Source organism: Octopus bimaculoides, chromosome 8 (genome assembly GCF_001194135.2).
Source record: "Octopus bimaculoides isolate UCB-OBI-ISO-001 chromosome 8, ASM119413v2, whole genome shotgun sequence".
NCBI classification, from domain to species: Eukaryota; Metazoa; Mollusca; class Cephalopoda; order Octopoda; family Octopodidae; genus Octopus; species Octopus bimaculoides.
Genome location: NC_068988.1, coordinates 12,820,933 through 12,837,491, shown reverse-complemented (window position 1 = coordinate 12,837,491; position 16,559 = coordinate 12,820,933). Strand labels below are relative to the sequence as shown.

At 32.0% G+C, this 16,559-nt stretch overlaps 1 protein-coding gene across 4 annotated transcripts in view; it reads left to right on the top strand.

Moving 5' to 3' along the window:
* LOC106874988 (WW domain-containing adapter protein with coiled-coil) overlaps nucleotides 1–16,559 on the top strand; it is a 97,820-nt gene extending 81,261 nt beyond the window's left edge. Inside the window, exons 8-13 of one of the 4 annotated variants that reach the window (XM_014922940.2) lie at nucleotides 5–40; nucleotides 3,532–3,600; nucleotides 4,629–4,803; nucleotides 4,951–5,128; nucleotides 5,674–5,801; nucleotides 6,752–16,559. In XM_014922940.2, coding sequence (XP_014778426.1) covers nucleotides 5–40; nucleotides 3,532–3,600; nucleotides 4,629–4,803; nucleotides 4,951–5,128; nucleotides 5,674–5,801; nucleotides 6,752–6,830 — 665 coding nt within the window. In that variant the 3' untranslated portion in view covers nucleotides 6,831–16,559. Of the gene's footprint in view, nucleotides 1–4; nucleotides 41–3,531; nucleotides 3,601–4,625; nucleotides 4,804–4,950; nucleotides 5,129–5,673; nucleotides 5,802–6,751 lie in introns of all 4 variants that reach the window. The other 3 variants (XM_014922926.2, XM_014922956.2, XM_014922948.2) reach the window with 3 other exon arrangements.

Below are 16,559 nucleotides of genomic sequence, written 5' to 3'. Positions count from 1 at the left end.
GTAGAACTTAACAGAGAAACCTCAATAACAAAAGTAAAAGGTAAAGTCATATCTTCAAATATCTTAATACAGTGTTCACTTTAGCACTTATAAATCACACATGCATGTGTAAGATTTCTCATACGCCCTGTAATCAATGAACTTTTTGGCTACTACCTCAACTAAACATTCACAGTGCATCTTTCTTTGCTGCTCCATAGCACCATACTTCTATTATATATATAACTCCTTGAACTTATTTTTTACTACTACTTAAGATATACGATAATTATTTACCATTGGTACCCCATTAGAAAGCACAAATTTAAATTTATCTATTATTGGTCTGTCACTAAAAAAAAAAGCCTAATCAGATAATCCATCTGACAATTTAACAGGAGTCATAATATAATACAGTAATACATTAAATTACATTTTTGTGTCTAAACATTAATCTGTTGAGCCAGCAAGGGAGATGTATGGCCATTTAACTTTCTAGAAATTGCAGCTAGACTTTCAAATCACACAATGCCGTTTTCAAAAACGAAAGGGCAATCTGGGTAATGTGATTCTGGATATAGTTTGGTGAGAGAAGGGAAAACTGGATGGTCCTAACTGGAACGCTTCTGAAACAAGTTCTCATGAAGTAATTAGCTAGGAAGAAATGAAACAAATATTCAATGTGAAGTAAATGATGAAGTGAGATACAGATTGATAATGAACTGTTGCTTGTAATCTTATGGGTAGATGGTTACACTAGCATTGATATATACCTTTAGAAAATATAAACAGAATAAACTGGAATTGGATTAAAGTTAAGCTACCAACAATTGTAGTAAATGCATGCTACGTATATTCCATCTCTGGCTGCACCATAAAAGTTTGTTGATATTGGAAATTGCAAATGTATTTTAATTCTTTCTAGACTAATAAAAGTACTAAACCACTAGTTTTTCAAAAATCATTAATGTTTTGCTCACTTCCAATTAATATTAATAAAAAAACAAAAAGTTGTGCACTTCGCCTGCCTGTCTGCCAGACTACATCTCTTTCTATGTATCTTCTCCTCCACCTCCTTCTGACTAGCTGACTATTGCAATTTTAACTTAATAAGCTGCACTCTCTATTATATCCTTATATCTAATTATTAGGCATTCAAGCCTTTTGCCTATTTTGCATTTTCAAAGCAAAACCATTTGGAAAGTATTTCTTGAAACTGTTTTTATAGTTCTGTTTACCTGTAAAGTTTATTATCAATGCAAATATGTTTTGCCAGTACCTCTTGTTCAATCTTATCTCAGACATTTGCAACCCACTGAGTTCTGTCACTGGCCAAGTGATAAATATTGTAAATATTTGACCCGTGACTGCTGTTGTATCAATCTGCATCTTCACAGCATTGCTCACAAACTTAATGTTTAAATACTTATTACACCTACCACTTATTTATTTGGTAGGTATAAAAAGATGAATTGCATTTTGCAAAAGTTAGGTTCTACTATTGGCAAAGTTTTGCACATTTTTTAACAGCTTAATAGCGTGCTTTTAATACTCATGGTATAATCAACTCTCAGATAGTGAGAATACCCAATGACTACTAGTTTTCCCAATTAGTGCAGAGACTGCCATCATTTAATTAGTTTGTGGTTAAATGATGAAAAAGTTGTCAGAACTATTTATAACCATAATATGAGGTGGTTCTCAGACTATGGTTAATAAAAACTTATTTACGTAAGTTTTAACATCATCTCTTTCAAAATAGTCGCCTTGTGCAGCTATACACTGGTCCCAGTGTTCTCACCACTTTTGGAATCTGGCCTGAAAGTTGTTTTCCATAAGCAAGTTGAGGACCTTCCATGATTCACTCTGGATCTTGACAATATTAAAACGGTGACTTTTGAGCTGCATTTTCATCTTTAGCAGATGCTAAATTTGGCGAATAGGATGGGTGTGGAAGTGATACCATGTTATTTTTGGCAAGGAACTCATGAATGAGGAGAGCTTGGTGACAGGGTGCATTGTCATGAAGAATGGAATTCTTCATGCTCCATAGATCCAGTCACTTTTGCCGAATGTCCTCCCTCAAATGCTTCAAAATGTCTTTAAAAAACTCTCCATTGACAGTCTAGTCCTGAGAGACAAATTCTTGATGATCATGGCAGGTCTTCCAGATTGCTCATCGTTTTCCAAGGATGTTCTTGCGCTTTTGAAGTGCCTGTCCCACTTGAAACATTGCGTACGACCCATTGCCTCATTGCCATAAGCTTACCAATGTCTCTGTAGCAGACTTCCTAAGTTTAACACAAAGTTTCATGTTGGCTCTTTGTTCCAACATCCTGTTCATGACGAAATCACAGCCTACAGCATACACGAGATCACAAAAATACAAATTTCACAACTTGTGAGGAAAACACAGCAATGTCACTGCTAGCTCTCACTTCGCATGCAATTGTGTGTTGCAGAATTAGTCTGGGAACTTTTTGATACCATTTCATACTGTTGAATGTGCTGTCAACAGCAGATTTGCCCAATGTTGCATTCATGGCTTCATTCAGTTGTCTAATCACCAACAACTATTGATAATTTGTGTGTGTTTTGAGTTGAAGAACTTGGTGGCTGTCTTCTACAACCTCTTCCATATAGTTTGTTAGGCTAGTCAATCTAGCCTTCAAGTTGTATTTGACAATCTGTGGGCCTGGGAGAATTACTGAGCAGATGGAAGGCAGTATTGTTGACAGTTGTTTCACACCTATTTAGTTAATAACAGACACAAGTTTGCTATATACAGCAGATATTGCTGAATAAAGAGAGTTTGCAAATCTGGTTACAAGCATGAAGCATCAAAAAGACAAACATTACAAATTAATTTGCAGTCATAGTCCATAGAAATGCATATTGAAACAACATAGGCATATTATCAAAAACTATATATGTGCATACTAAATACAAATGTCAGCACACAGCCTTTTCTTTGATAAATATTTAAATTTTAATATTGTTTATTAGACAAGCTTACCGTCAGATTTTTAGTGTAATTAATTTTGTTGCAATCTTCTACATAGTACAACATTAGTTTGCATCCAAATACTAAAGTATATATCAATTCATTAGCAGTAAATGTTTTCTCAAGCTAGGGGACTTTATTAACACTGTATCATTTAAGTGGGCAGTAGTAGGATGCATTTGTCCAATATAGAAAATTGTAGGGTGGGGGATGGATGCCAGTAGTTGGATGAGAGTGCTATGGCCTTGGTTTTGGGATTGAATTATATGGAGATATTTATCATGGGCATTGTAATATTGGCAGATGGTTGTAGGCCTTAAGTAACCAACAGTGGTCTACAAGTTAAAGGAGGAAATTTAATTGATAATAACCAGTTTATGTTCCTGCTGTTAAGTGTGTTATTTGCAAAGCTTTACGGCAAAAACAGCGCCTCTCTTTCTACCTACCTCCCTGCTGCTTTAATACTAATTTTTCTTTCTTTCAGGCACCTCTTTCCCCTGTATTTTTGGATATTTTATTTCATATATTTTTTCTTTTTCCCATTATAGCATTACAAACTTTACAGAAATTACAAGAGGCCATATCTAGGCAGCTGTCCATGAGTACACAGCATACCAGTAAGTATATTTTTTCACTGGTAATCTTAAAAATCAGTCTTCAGAGTTGGGAACGTATGAGATGTTATTCCAAGGGAAATAACTCTTAGAATTTGCAAAACATTTGAATACTTTTTATATCCATATATTTATATATAAATATATTCAAGTGTGACATGTATCAAGTAATATATGGAAAAAAGGGTTTCGCTAAATTTGTTATAATGCATTATAATAAATCCTGAGCAAAGCTAAAAGCTATCTTGAAAGTCATCTTTGAACTTTACCTGTGTAAAATCCAATTTGGTGTATATAATGTTAAGATTGTGAGGAGGTTTTCATGTTTTGAACATCAAACATTTAGGACTGGGTAAATTGTTTTAACTTGTAAAAAAAGTGACGAGTTTTGCAAAATATTACTAAGATAAAATGAGAGACATAGAGAAAGATTGGCAGTGGCCAATGCATGCAAACTTCTCCCCTCCATGTCATTGATGTCCAAGGGAAAAACAAGGCAGATAGAACTTGGTGCCAATGTTGTCACTGGCATTGTTGCCAGAAGGTAAACTAAAGAAATCAACTCTGGAGAGATGAAAGGCATAATCCTTTTGTACTGAAAGAAAGGTGAACCAAAAATGATAATATGCTAATGAATAGGCAGAGGTGTAGATGTATGGTTAGGATTTTGCTTCCCAATCACATGGTTTTAAGTTCTGTCCCACTGTGTGGCACCTTGAGCATGTGTCATCTATTATAACCCTAGGTCAATAAATTTGGTACACAGAAATTGAAAGGTGTGTGTGTGTGCTAGTATGTATTTTATTGACCCCGAAAGGATGAAAGGTAAGGTCGATCTCAGTAGAGTTTGAACTCAGAATGTAAAGACAGACGAGTTTTGCTCTGGACAACGATATTGTGGATATCGTATGAAGCAGGTTATTGGCTTAGATAGTCTTTGTTGTAAAAAAGTTCCTGAAAATAATATATTTTTTCGATAATATAACTGAAGCAGTGTTATTGATATGTATTTTTCCAATTTTCTTCAGCAGTTTTATCTCCCAAAATAGTAATTCCTCATGCTGATACCTCACCTCAACAGTCTCTGAAATCACCAACACTGAGTACAGATAGCTCACATCTCCCTCCAGTGAATGTGAATCCACCACCACATGAAGAAGAATCGGGGAAGGAAAGTCCACGGTCAGAAAGAAGTGAGAAAACTGAGTCAGTATTCCACCATTTTTATCATCCAAGAATTTTGTAATTTTCTTAATAAGTGTGAAACTTATAATGTGTAAATATAGTACTTTTAAGACTTTAATGAAGAACTATGCCTGGAAGTTCTTACTTTTATTGCATTTATTTTAACAGAAGTCCTACTCCAAGTACCAGCAGTTCAAAAGAGCTACCTGTAGGACCAAGTGCACTCTCAGCTGTTTCTGAAAAGAAAGACTTGTCAGTAGAACTCCCACCTTCACTTAGCAATTACTGTAATGACAAATTAATTGGTCATGTACAAGGCTGGCAGACAGAACATGCAGAGAGACAGGTATGTTATCTAGAGCAATTCTGCTTAACATTTTATATTATTCAAATACTGATTGCTGCTTAAATGTCATTATGTTAGTTAACCTTTTAGCATTCAGATTTCCCTGTCAAACATAATGCTTATTTAATCATTGTTTTAAATTAATGATGCATTATTTCATAGCTTTGAGATTTTAATGATGGGCTTGCTTACTTTTAGAACGGCATGGTAGGGTGGGTGTGAGAGGCTGGATATGGCCAGTTTAAATGCTAAAAGGTTAAATCTACATTGATTTTTTTTTCTTTTTCTGATGCTTCAACTGTACATAGCTTTTATCCATTGTTGTAGTGACTAGAATAAATTGAAATTGTAATAATTGCTGTAAAATGTCTATCAATAATTTAGAGTAACAAAGTGGTCTAGTGCTTTTGACTCACAAAGAAAGACATGGTTTCAATTTAAGTAAAGTTGCTAATATATTGTATAGATAGTTTTTTTTACATTTGCTGTGTATGTGCATGAACAAGTAGACCATTTAATAATGGAGTAATCATATTTTGTTGCAGGCCAAACGCTATTGGGAAGAAGGTCTAACGGTTGGCAGCCTGGAATGTAGCCAAGTGTCAGTTGAATTAAAACGAGCTAGATCATTAGTTAGGATAGCTGAAATACAGTCCACTCTACATGAACAAAGGTAAATTGTTTATAATTTATCTAATATCTTTTTTGCTGCACAACTAACCTGGATATATGGGAAATATTTAGAAATACTTCTCAGTGTTTCTAAATTGTATCTTTAAAAAAAAAAAATTTGCTTTTCTTTAAATGTATTTTAAGAGCATGAATTGTTGGGTGGATCTTATATATTTGGTTGTTTGTAAAATGAACTCTTATATATTAATGATTACCTGTCCTGGTATTTTATGGAAAGGAAGTTTGTGCTTGTACATTTAGTTAACACTTTACCTATTTACATCCTTTGCAAGCTATATTCTTTGCAACACTAAAACTTGCAAAATAACCTTGAAATTTTAATGATTCGTAAGTTGGTTATCTACTTCCATACTAAATTCCTCGCTAAACTTGTCAGCTATTTCCTTGCCAAGAGTATCTCTGTACATGGGATGTACAGCTCTCGCAATCCATTCATTTAACTAAACCTAGTTTTCTTAGCAACCATAAGAAAATAAAAAGCATGAAAGCCTATCCAAGATACTCAATGGAGTAGAATTGCAAATAATACAAATGAGAAATTTGTTTTATTGAATTTTATTTTCAAGTAATTTTCTTTTGAGAATTAGAATACATTTCATCGTTTTGTATAAGCATCAAGAAATGTTGTAAAAGTCCAATTATAATAAGTGCATGTATGCCATCTTTCCCCATGGTGGTAAAAATATACTTCCAAACTTACTGGTCATATTATGTGTATAACTCTAGAATAACCATTATGGTGTTGTCCAACATGTCCATTAAAATAGTCTTGGTAAACAGAACATAATGCTGGTGGTAAAATTTCTCTCGGATTCTAGGTCGATAGCCTTGATGTCTTAATAGCTGAATTTTTAAATTTCAATATAAGCTTTATATGTTCCTTGGAATTTGACATGTGTTATTTATCATTTTTGTTTTCTTTCATTTCAGGATTTTGTTTTTAGCACAACAGATAAAAGAATTAGAGAACTTAAAAAGTCAGCCTCCCTCCTATTTGTCCTCAGATTAGCCAAGTGGGAACAGGCTTTTGGTTGTACTTGTCTTTCATTGTGTGCCTGTATTTCATGAGCATTCAATTTCTCATCAAATCAAAAACTACACGAGTTTGACTTTGTCTTCTGAAATCTGTCAGTTATTGGAAGTGAGACTCTTGCAAGATGCATTCTGGCTGTAAGCTTACTTTGTACACTTCATCATCATCATCACCATCATCATCGTCATCATCTTCATTATTATCATCATTGTAACCAGTGGCCCTTAAGCCACTGTTAGTGAAACTGGAATCATTTTCCTACCTTCCAAATGTCCATTTATCTTGAATAATTTCTATTTCTCAACCAACCTCCTCCCTACCACCACCACCACCACCACCACCTCCTATTTTTACCCAACTATTCCTCCCATTTCCCTCTCAGTAGTAGCTAAATCTTTCTCTCTCCCCCACAAACCAATTTACTTGCTTTTAAAATATTTCTGTAACCTTCTTATAGAAGTGTTGCAGTAAGGTAAACGTAAAGAAAAAAAAAAACAAACTAGCTTGTATGTTTCTTTGCATTTAAAACCATATATACATACATGTATGTATGTATATATATATATATATATGTTTGTGTGTGTATATGTATGTATATATATATATATATATATATATATATATATATATATATATACATAGAGTAAGCAATACCATTATTACAGTTTTATGTGCATGATGATAATGAGTGTATGTGCATGTATTACTATAATGTGAAGGCTTAAAATGTCAGCTGGCAGGATAACAATGTAGTAAGTCAACTGTTGGGAAATAATAGAGAAGGTGAAAGAAGTTCTTGTCTGTGTTTATTTCTAATTGCCCTTCTTTTCCTTTAGGCTGACACCTATCTGCTATAAATTATTTTATTACATAATAATGAATGGAGACTGCACCACTGTCTTTGGTGGTCTCAAGTACAGGACTCAGATAGACAGATGACAGAAACTGCTGTTAATGTGTTCTGTTAGGTTTCTGGAGGTTCTTGCTTACAACCATATTGTTTTAATTTGGTAGATGATCTTTATTTAAGTACTTTATAGAAATTCATTTGAGAATTTTATTTATTTTAAGAATTTTATTTTAGGATTATTTTTTTTTAGGTAAACTGTGTGTAATTCCATATTCATTTCCTATCTTTTATTGCTGAAGATTACTCAGAATATCTTTCATTGAAATACTTGTTCTTGTAATTCTTGCGTTTTTCTCCTTTTGATCTGTTTTTGTTAAAGTTTGTCTTTTTTATGCTAGTATCACTTGTATATCATTTGAATTGTATACATATATATACTAGTAATCTTTAGAGAACTTTTGACTAAATAATTTTTTAAGTTGTAGTTAGTGGTAATGCCTCTTATTCTAGAATTAAAGGTTAAAGCTACTTCTGTTTGGCAAGATTGGTTCATTTGTTAATTTTGGTTTGATTAATTTACTAAGAAAGATACTTATGTTGCTCTTGTCCTTGAAAGATGTCAGATTGTGAAGCTTGAGAAACTTCTGTTCAGCTGCTACAATCTATTATTATTATTATCGCCAAGGGCGGTGAGCTGGCAGAATTGTTAGCGTGCTGGGTGAAATGCTTCGTGGTATTTCGTCTGTCGCTACGTTCTGAGATCAACTTTGCCTTTCATCCTTTCGGGGTTGATAAATTAAGTACCAGTGAAATACTGGGGGTTGATGTATTCAACTATTCCCCTCCTCCCAAATTTCAGGCCTTGTGCCAATAGTAGAAAGGATTATTATCACCACCACCACCACCCTCTTCCATCACCATCTTCATCTAAGTACTTTATAGAATTTGGCATCAGATTTCTTTAAACTACATCAAAATGTTCTATTTTGTTGATGCAATACACAGTGAGTTAGAGTAAATGGTTTCTTTTAACGCTATAATTAAACTTGTTTTTCATGGTGTTGCTTGTGGCCAAATTCTCAGTTACGTATTTATATATTTCTTTAAAAAGTATGTTACATTAAACAAACACTAAATTATTAATGAGTAAAGCTTTGTGTTTTCTGTTATCAGTCAGTTAAGATTTGAGATATTTATGTTGACTCTTCACAATTTTACTTAAATCTACATCAAAAGCTGCCATTTCAGTAAAACTATTTTGTTGACATTCTTTTATGTTTAGTTGATAATGCATGGCATAAGTGGCCTTCTTACCAAGTCTTCAAAAATGAATTAAAAAAAATAATAAATGGCCAGGAAAATTCCAGTTGCTAATTAATATACAGGTTGTGGTCAACAAATTAGTTATTTTATGAATGGATTTTAATAAAGAACACACATATATACTTAAAATTCTGAAATCTTTCAAAAATTATTTTTATTTAGTTTACAACTATTTTAAGAATTTAGTAGGTATCCTTTGTAACTTTTCCTATCGAATTTGTTTGAGGTTGTAAGATGTGGTGATCTATTTTAAGTATCTTAAAGAGAAATTGATTTATTTTGAGTATGCTTTTTCTCTTGATTACCTTAAACCTCTTCGAAACTAAAGCCTAAATTTAGCAGATTTAATCAAAGCTAAATAAGGCTGTATTGATTACATTTTCAAAATTAAAAAAAAATTAGGAAAGAGTATGCAACAATGTAGGTTAATCTCTCTCTCTTTCTCTAATATATATATATATATATATATATATATATATATATATATATATATATATATATATATATATATATATATATTCTTCAAGAGTCATTTTGTTTAAATTACTAAAGACGTTCCTCTGTTCATGGTTATTTGGTCCTGTTCAGGGTTAGTTTCAGTTTTCTAATTCAGTTCTGCCATCCTCTTCCATTCTCCATTGCAAACTATTGTATGCTCCAAACCCCTCTAGACTATCTTCTTCTCTCTATGACCTCTATGAAACTTCAAGAAATGAAGTACAGGAATTGTGTTATTCTGTTCATGGTTATTTGGTCCTGTTCAGAGATAGTTTAAGTTTTCTAATGCAATTCTGCCTTTCTCTTTCATTTTCTATTCAAAAACTATTGTATGCTCAAATCTCTCTTAACTCTCTTCTCGTTTCTTTCTATGACATCAATAAAACTTTAAAATGAAGCACAAGAATTGTGTTGTTGTTCTAGATTTTTCTTTTGTTATCATTTCTTCTTCCAAGTGGAATATGAGTTCAAATATATAAATTGACATGTATTTCCCCCCAAAAAACGCCATCATAAAATCTTACTCAATGATTTGGTTGTTAATCTAAAATTTGATTCTGTACCATTTCAATGTTAATGGTTTAAAATGTTATGCACCAGCTTGCTATTTCCCAATATATAAATATTGACTAATATTACTACTGAAAGTGAATAATCAGAAGTTAATTCTTTTGTCTCAGTGTTTTTGCTATGGAAGCAGCTGTTCATGTTGAAATGTTGTGATTACTTCCCTTGCTAATTCAGTTGAGCTATTTTTAAGTTATTTTAAATGGGAAATATACTGATTTTCTTTTTTCAGAATTATGTATGTCAAATTAAACTGTAAATTGTACTATTGTAATTTACTTTTCAAATCTATCAGCAGTTTTGTTCTAAAGCCCTACTACAAACAGCATGAATTGTTGCTGTCTTGTGTTGATTGTATCAAAGGCAGTAAAATCTATGTCCAACCCCACTAATTACAACAGATTGTGAATGCCCTACTCCTAAATACTTAAAATGAGTTATATTAACTCCACTGGGTTTTCATTCAAGAACAAATGTCACATACAGCAACCCCTTCATATCAACTGCCATCAGTACATCTGTGGTTTTATGGATGATGTTTAGGTACAGACCCTAATGGTTGATAAAAGGAGTTAATTATTGTAACTCATTTTATCCAGATTAAGCTGATCACCCAGTATTTCATGTATACATTTATTTTTGCTTTTGACTTTCAAATCATGCAATAATGATTTTAGGCTGCAGGTTACCAATTTAACTTCTACACAAAACTTCAGTGTCATTAAGATCAAAATCATTAATTCTCTTTAGCACCCAAGATGGAAGAAGGTTTTAGTTGCTGTTTACTTTTTTTTTTTTTTACTTTTATTCACATGGTACTACTCACAGGTCTTCATCATCATCCTTTAACATCTGTTTTCAGATAAACATGATGATGAAGACCTGTGGGTAGTAATTATTAAATTTAAATCCTGAAGTTGGATTTCTACATTTTCTGTTGCTTGCAGTAAAGTTTTCCTTGAATGTTAATATTTAAGTCACTGTTGTCTGCAAGCTTACTGCTTAAATAAATGGATGATAGTTTTGACAAATTAGTTATATCTGTAAATACATTTTGATAATCTTGCATAATTTCTAATTTCTGCATTTATGCCTATTTCAGCTAATATTAAGGAAATCTAAGTCAATGTAATCAGTTTAGTCAGTGATAAGTCCGTTAAAAATATATTACATACACTTGAGAAATATCAAATGCAATTTTCAAAACTTTAGTGAATCTCTTATCACTCTTAGTAGTAGAACAGCGTTTCTTGTCATAAGATAGCTCAACTCTTTTTGATATTAATCCACCTGAGACTGCTTCTGGTTCTATAATGCAAAATCTCTTATTTTAAGCGTTCATATTTATATCAAAACCTCTCATAATAGATTTATGTAAGGATTTTTTAAGTTCTTCAGATACAAGATTAATAAAACCAAAATTATTTTATTAAACTATTTCAGACTCTCGATTATTTTCAAAATAAATTGAAACTCGAAAGTTAATATATTTGAGTATGATTAGCAGTGAATGCACTCTGAAGTCAGTTTAGTTCAATATAAATGAGTCGGCTTTGTCTAAAATTTGTTTGCGTGTAAAGATCTACTCATCAGGGTTTTTAATACAAAAACCCATCTTGTTCTTCATAACAAATCCATCACTAGTTTTAGTTTAATATCACTATTTAATAGGAAACACTGGAATAAAAATAATAATAATAGAAGTAATCTTTCTCCATGAAAGATTTCCTTCTTTGTGACACTTTTTAAATGCAATTTGATAATGAGTTCAAGTTTGTGGAATATTATAGTAGAAACAATTTGGAAATTTCTGAATCTCAGAACTATATTCCAACTGAAATGGATTGACATCACCAGGGTTACAAAACAAGTTACTGCCATATAAGGCATGTAAGATATTAGCCAGTATTAGGATCGTTACCTCGTACTCAATCAGACATGATATATTAAGGAACACCACTTATACTAAATTATTAAAATGATGCTCAGTTAGCACAGTGATAGAAAATAGGATAAAAAGAAGTTGTAATTTACATGGAAAACATTTCAGAGTGCATTAACAGTTAGTTATGTCATCTGTCTTCTCCATTTATACATTTAGGTTTTCCATAGAAAACCAAATATTTATTTAAAGAAATAAAATTCCACACTCCTCAATTTTATTTCTGTCTGGTTCTGATTGCTCTGATTAAACGAAATCTTCACTTCTATGCATGGTGTAAACCTCTCTCTCTCTCATTCTCTCTAGATGTACACATGAAAGTGTGTGTGTGTGTGGATGCATGCATCACTGAGTGGTTATGAAGTTTGTTTCACATTCAAGAGGTATTGCATCATGGGTAAGTGTCTTTTATTATGTCTACCCATTTTCGTTCACAAGCTTTGTAACTGAAATTGGGTAGACAGAAGCTGTGCAGAAGCCTGTTGAATGGACTGTACCTACTTCAAAGATCCAGCCTTGTCAAACAAAGTCATGCTGATTCTGCCTGAGAACTTCTTGAAGAGTACAAGTGCCTATGGTATACCCAGCCACTTCTACTAAATGTTGATGAGTAAGCATTTCAGTTGATTAAACAGCTGGTATACTCATTACCAAACACAGAGATTTTTTTTTTACTTGAAAAGATGGGGGTGGTTTACACAATATGTTAAAACTGGATGAGTGTATGTATCCTGATAGCTATGAGATTAAAGTGCATTTCTACAGTTATGTAAATATTAACATGTTAAATGATATGATTTACATGAACAAAATGCTGCTGTAGGCTTCCTCAGTCCTTCAAGCATAGAACCAATCACAGCCTGTCTAATAGAAGTTTTTATTAACCAGTCATCAGGACAAATTATTACTGATTAATTAAAAAATCTTTGCTCTCAAAGTGTTTCCTGTATGCCAACAGTAGAATAGTATAAAAAAATAGAAACATCATAAAATCTTATTGGATTTTATGACAGGTCAAGAATTTGCAAATTTTAAAAGGTCTTGAGGTGGGAATGTCGATCTTTTATTGTCGGACAAGTTGGATGTGTGTAACATTAGATGTCTGTCAAGTGAGATTGGTAAAATTGATTTTGTAGTTTTGTTGACTGAAGCAAAAACTGTAATGGATCTGGTATAAAGACAGTACCTTAACAGGGAGCAAGATTTGAACTCTGTAAGCAATAAGAGACTCAAACCAGTCAGTTGATAATCAATGCAGTTCAGTCATATCTTGTACATGTTATGAATTTGATCTTCAAATTAGGAAAATTGTTGCTAAGAAACTTCTGAGATGTTGAACTAGCATAGCATTTCACTGCTTCTGTCTGCTTTCTTGCTATTATCAAGGGTAGATAGGAGAATTGGTATTGTGTTAAACACAGTGCCTTGTGGTGTTTTATTCTGACTGCTTACATTCTGAATTCAAATCCCACTGGAGGCAACAGTGCCTTTCTCTCTCCCAAATTTGAGCCTATGCTGAAAATCTGTATTAATACTGAGGATTAAGACAGCCAGCTGGCAGAATTGTTAGCACGCTGGGAATAGTGCTTAGTGGCATTTTGTTCATCTTCACATTCTCAGTTTGCATTCTGTTGAGGTTGATTTTGCCTTCCAATTTTTGGGGTTCTACAGAATAAGTACCAGTTGAGCATTGGGATTGATGTAATCAACTTACTCTCACTCCAAAATTGCTGGCCTTGTGTCAAAATTTGAAGCTAGTATTGAGGATGGGGAATAGCAGAAATGGTAGAGCATGGGATAAAATTTACTTATATGTATTTAAATTCTTAATTAAATCCAATTTATTTTTCATCCTTTTTGGGGTCAGCTTTGTTGCTGCTGCCAAAAGTTCTTATTGTTAATCTTATAATAGTATCAATATCACAGTGTGTCAATCCAGTCTTGAATGGTATTACAGCAGTACCATATTTCTCAGTCTTGTCTTGAACACTGGTCAGGATCATCTCTTTATATAACTAATATCCTTGGAAAAGCATGAATATTACAATTTCTTGAAGCCCTCAGGTTTCTTGTCTGTGTGTGTATGAAACAGTTATTATTACTAGATGGTAGATATAAAGATATATAATAAAAAAAACTAAAATTCATGCTTAATAGTATTGTTTCATGCCACATTATTTTCAGTTTGAAACCAGTGTGTTGACAATAACAGAAATTGTTGCATCTACTCAAAAGAAATTTATTTGGTTTAGGATTTTAAATGTAGGTTAGTAAATTCAGTTTGTTTTCAAGAATAAAAAATTTTTGTCTGGTTCTATAAATTAGAATTATTAGAATAAAAGGGATTACCTAAATATTTCTTTTCTCAAGTTGGCAATAATGCTTCAGAAGCAACAACCTACAAAATTAATTTTGTGTCTGTGTGTATGAGTGTACATGCACTTGCATCTATGTGAATTGTATATCTGTGTATGCTTACATTAACATCCAGAAACAGTTTTTAGAAGTTTCAACTAATATAAATTTAGATATTTGGCATTTATCCCCATCTCTCTATTATTCAAATCTATTAAACGTTAGTGTTTCTTTAAGCTTATTTATTTAATACCCATCTTTTGGGTTTCTTCCCCCATCCCTTTCACATCTACCTACTTTGTATGTTGCAATTTTGAATAACTATTCATTCAGAAATTTTATATAACCTTTCTGAAATGATTTACTTTTTATTTTAATCTTTTGTCCCTTTGCCAACATTTCTTTCTTTCCACCACCCACCCCTCATATTTTTAATATTTTCACGTCATAACTTCTACGTAAAAACCATTTTCTCAAACTAAGCAATAATTTTATTACTCTTTCTTATACTATTATTTCTTTAAATTAATTCCTTTATTTAATCTATCATAGGCAATGTTTTGTGCTAATTCTGTTTCTATCAGCAGGGTTTTTTTTTTTTTTTGATATTCTAAGAAACAAATAAGTGTTTTGTTTTTTAATTTCATTTTGCTTTATCTTTTATTTTCTCTCTCTAAGTCAATGTTTGAAGCTCACACATCTTCACCTGGTTCTTAAATGAATTGATTGATTTATATCCTTTATATTTCATTCATCTCCCATATGAGTAAAAAGGTAGTTAAATTCTATTTTGTGCAACAAAAAGTAAAAAAATATTTGATTAATTACCAATACCTTCAAACCTGATTACCCAAATCTGTGTTTGGTAATAAGGCTTACTACTCATTTATAAATCTCCTCTTAATCTTTCTATTTTTATGCTAGGTCTATATCTACATGTCTCAGTAGTCATAAAAAAACTTTGTGACTGGTAACTTTAAATTCATTTTCTACATGGTTAGTCCCTTTTTATATCAAAACCAATCTATTTGATGAAAATCAGATTTCTAATTCAAGGCCTCACCCAATTTCTGTGTTGGTGTGAAAGGATAGCATGATGCACTTTAGTTGTAAAAGTAGACGGTGTTTGGAAGCAGGGTGTTAAATATTTTAAAACAGTACAAACTGGAATTGTTCCTTTATTAATATTGCTACCTTTGCTTAGTATTTTATAAAAAAACAAGGAAAAAAAAAACTTTAAAAAAAAGAGAAGAAAAATATATCTACAGAAAAATTGCCTATAATAACTGCTGATGTCCAACTTAACCAAAGATTACAGGTAGAATTTATTGTTTTATAGATACTTTTTATTGAATCTATTTCTGAAACTCTTAAACATTCTTAGGATGTAAATGTTTAAATTAATCATTTGATGTGTGTAGGTATATTTTAGTCTTCTATCAAATACCTTGATAAGCTCTTATCTTTAAAGTTTCATTATATTTTTTTCTTTTTCTCTTTGTATATTTTTTTTTCTCCTTGAAGAAATAATAAAAGTATCAAATAGAGGAACTACCTGCCACATGAACATTTTTGAAGATTTGGTGCTCTTAAAACATTGTCTAGCTGGTTGAATGTTGACCTCTCCTATTTAAACTTACTGGGAGATGCCTTGCAGAGGACTAATGCATTGCCTACAAAGAGTGGGGGTGGGAGGTAGCCAATATCTTCATCACTGTCAGTTTCCAGTCCACTTAAAATTTCCCCTCTCCGGCCTTTTTAAATTTGTTCCATTCCCTATTCTTACCCTTTATCTCAGAAAGTTTATTTTTAAAGAGAAAGGAGAATATTTGGAAAATATGAAATGAAATCATTGGATTGATAGGGAAATGGATTTTTTCCTTTTTTTTCTTTTTTTTTTCTTTTTAAACAAAATAACATACAAAGAATTACATAAAATAAACAAAATTCCTGTGATAAAAGTAATGGTATGACTTTATAATTAATATCTTCATTGGCATTTGGAGGTGTATACAAAACGGCAAAAATAAATATACCCTAAAAATTGGAGAAAATAGTCGACTGCTACTCATTGAATACATTTTGTATGCAGTTAAAACCATTTTTTTTTTTTTTCAAAAAAAATATTCAATATTATATCAATGTCTTAAATAATCTTTGTTACATGGTT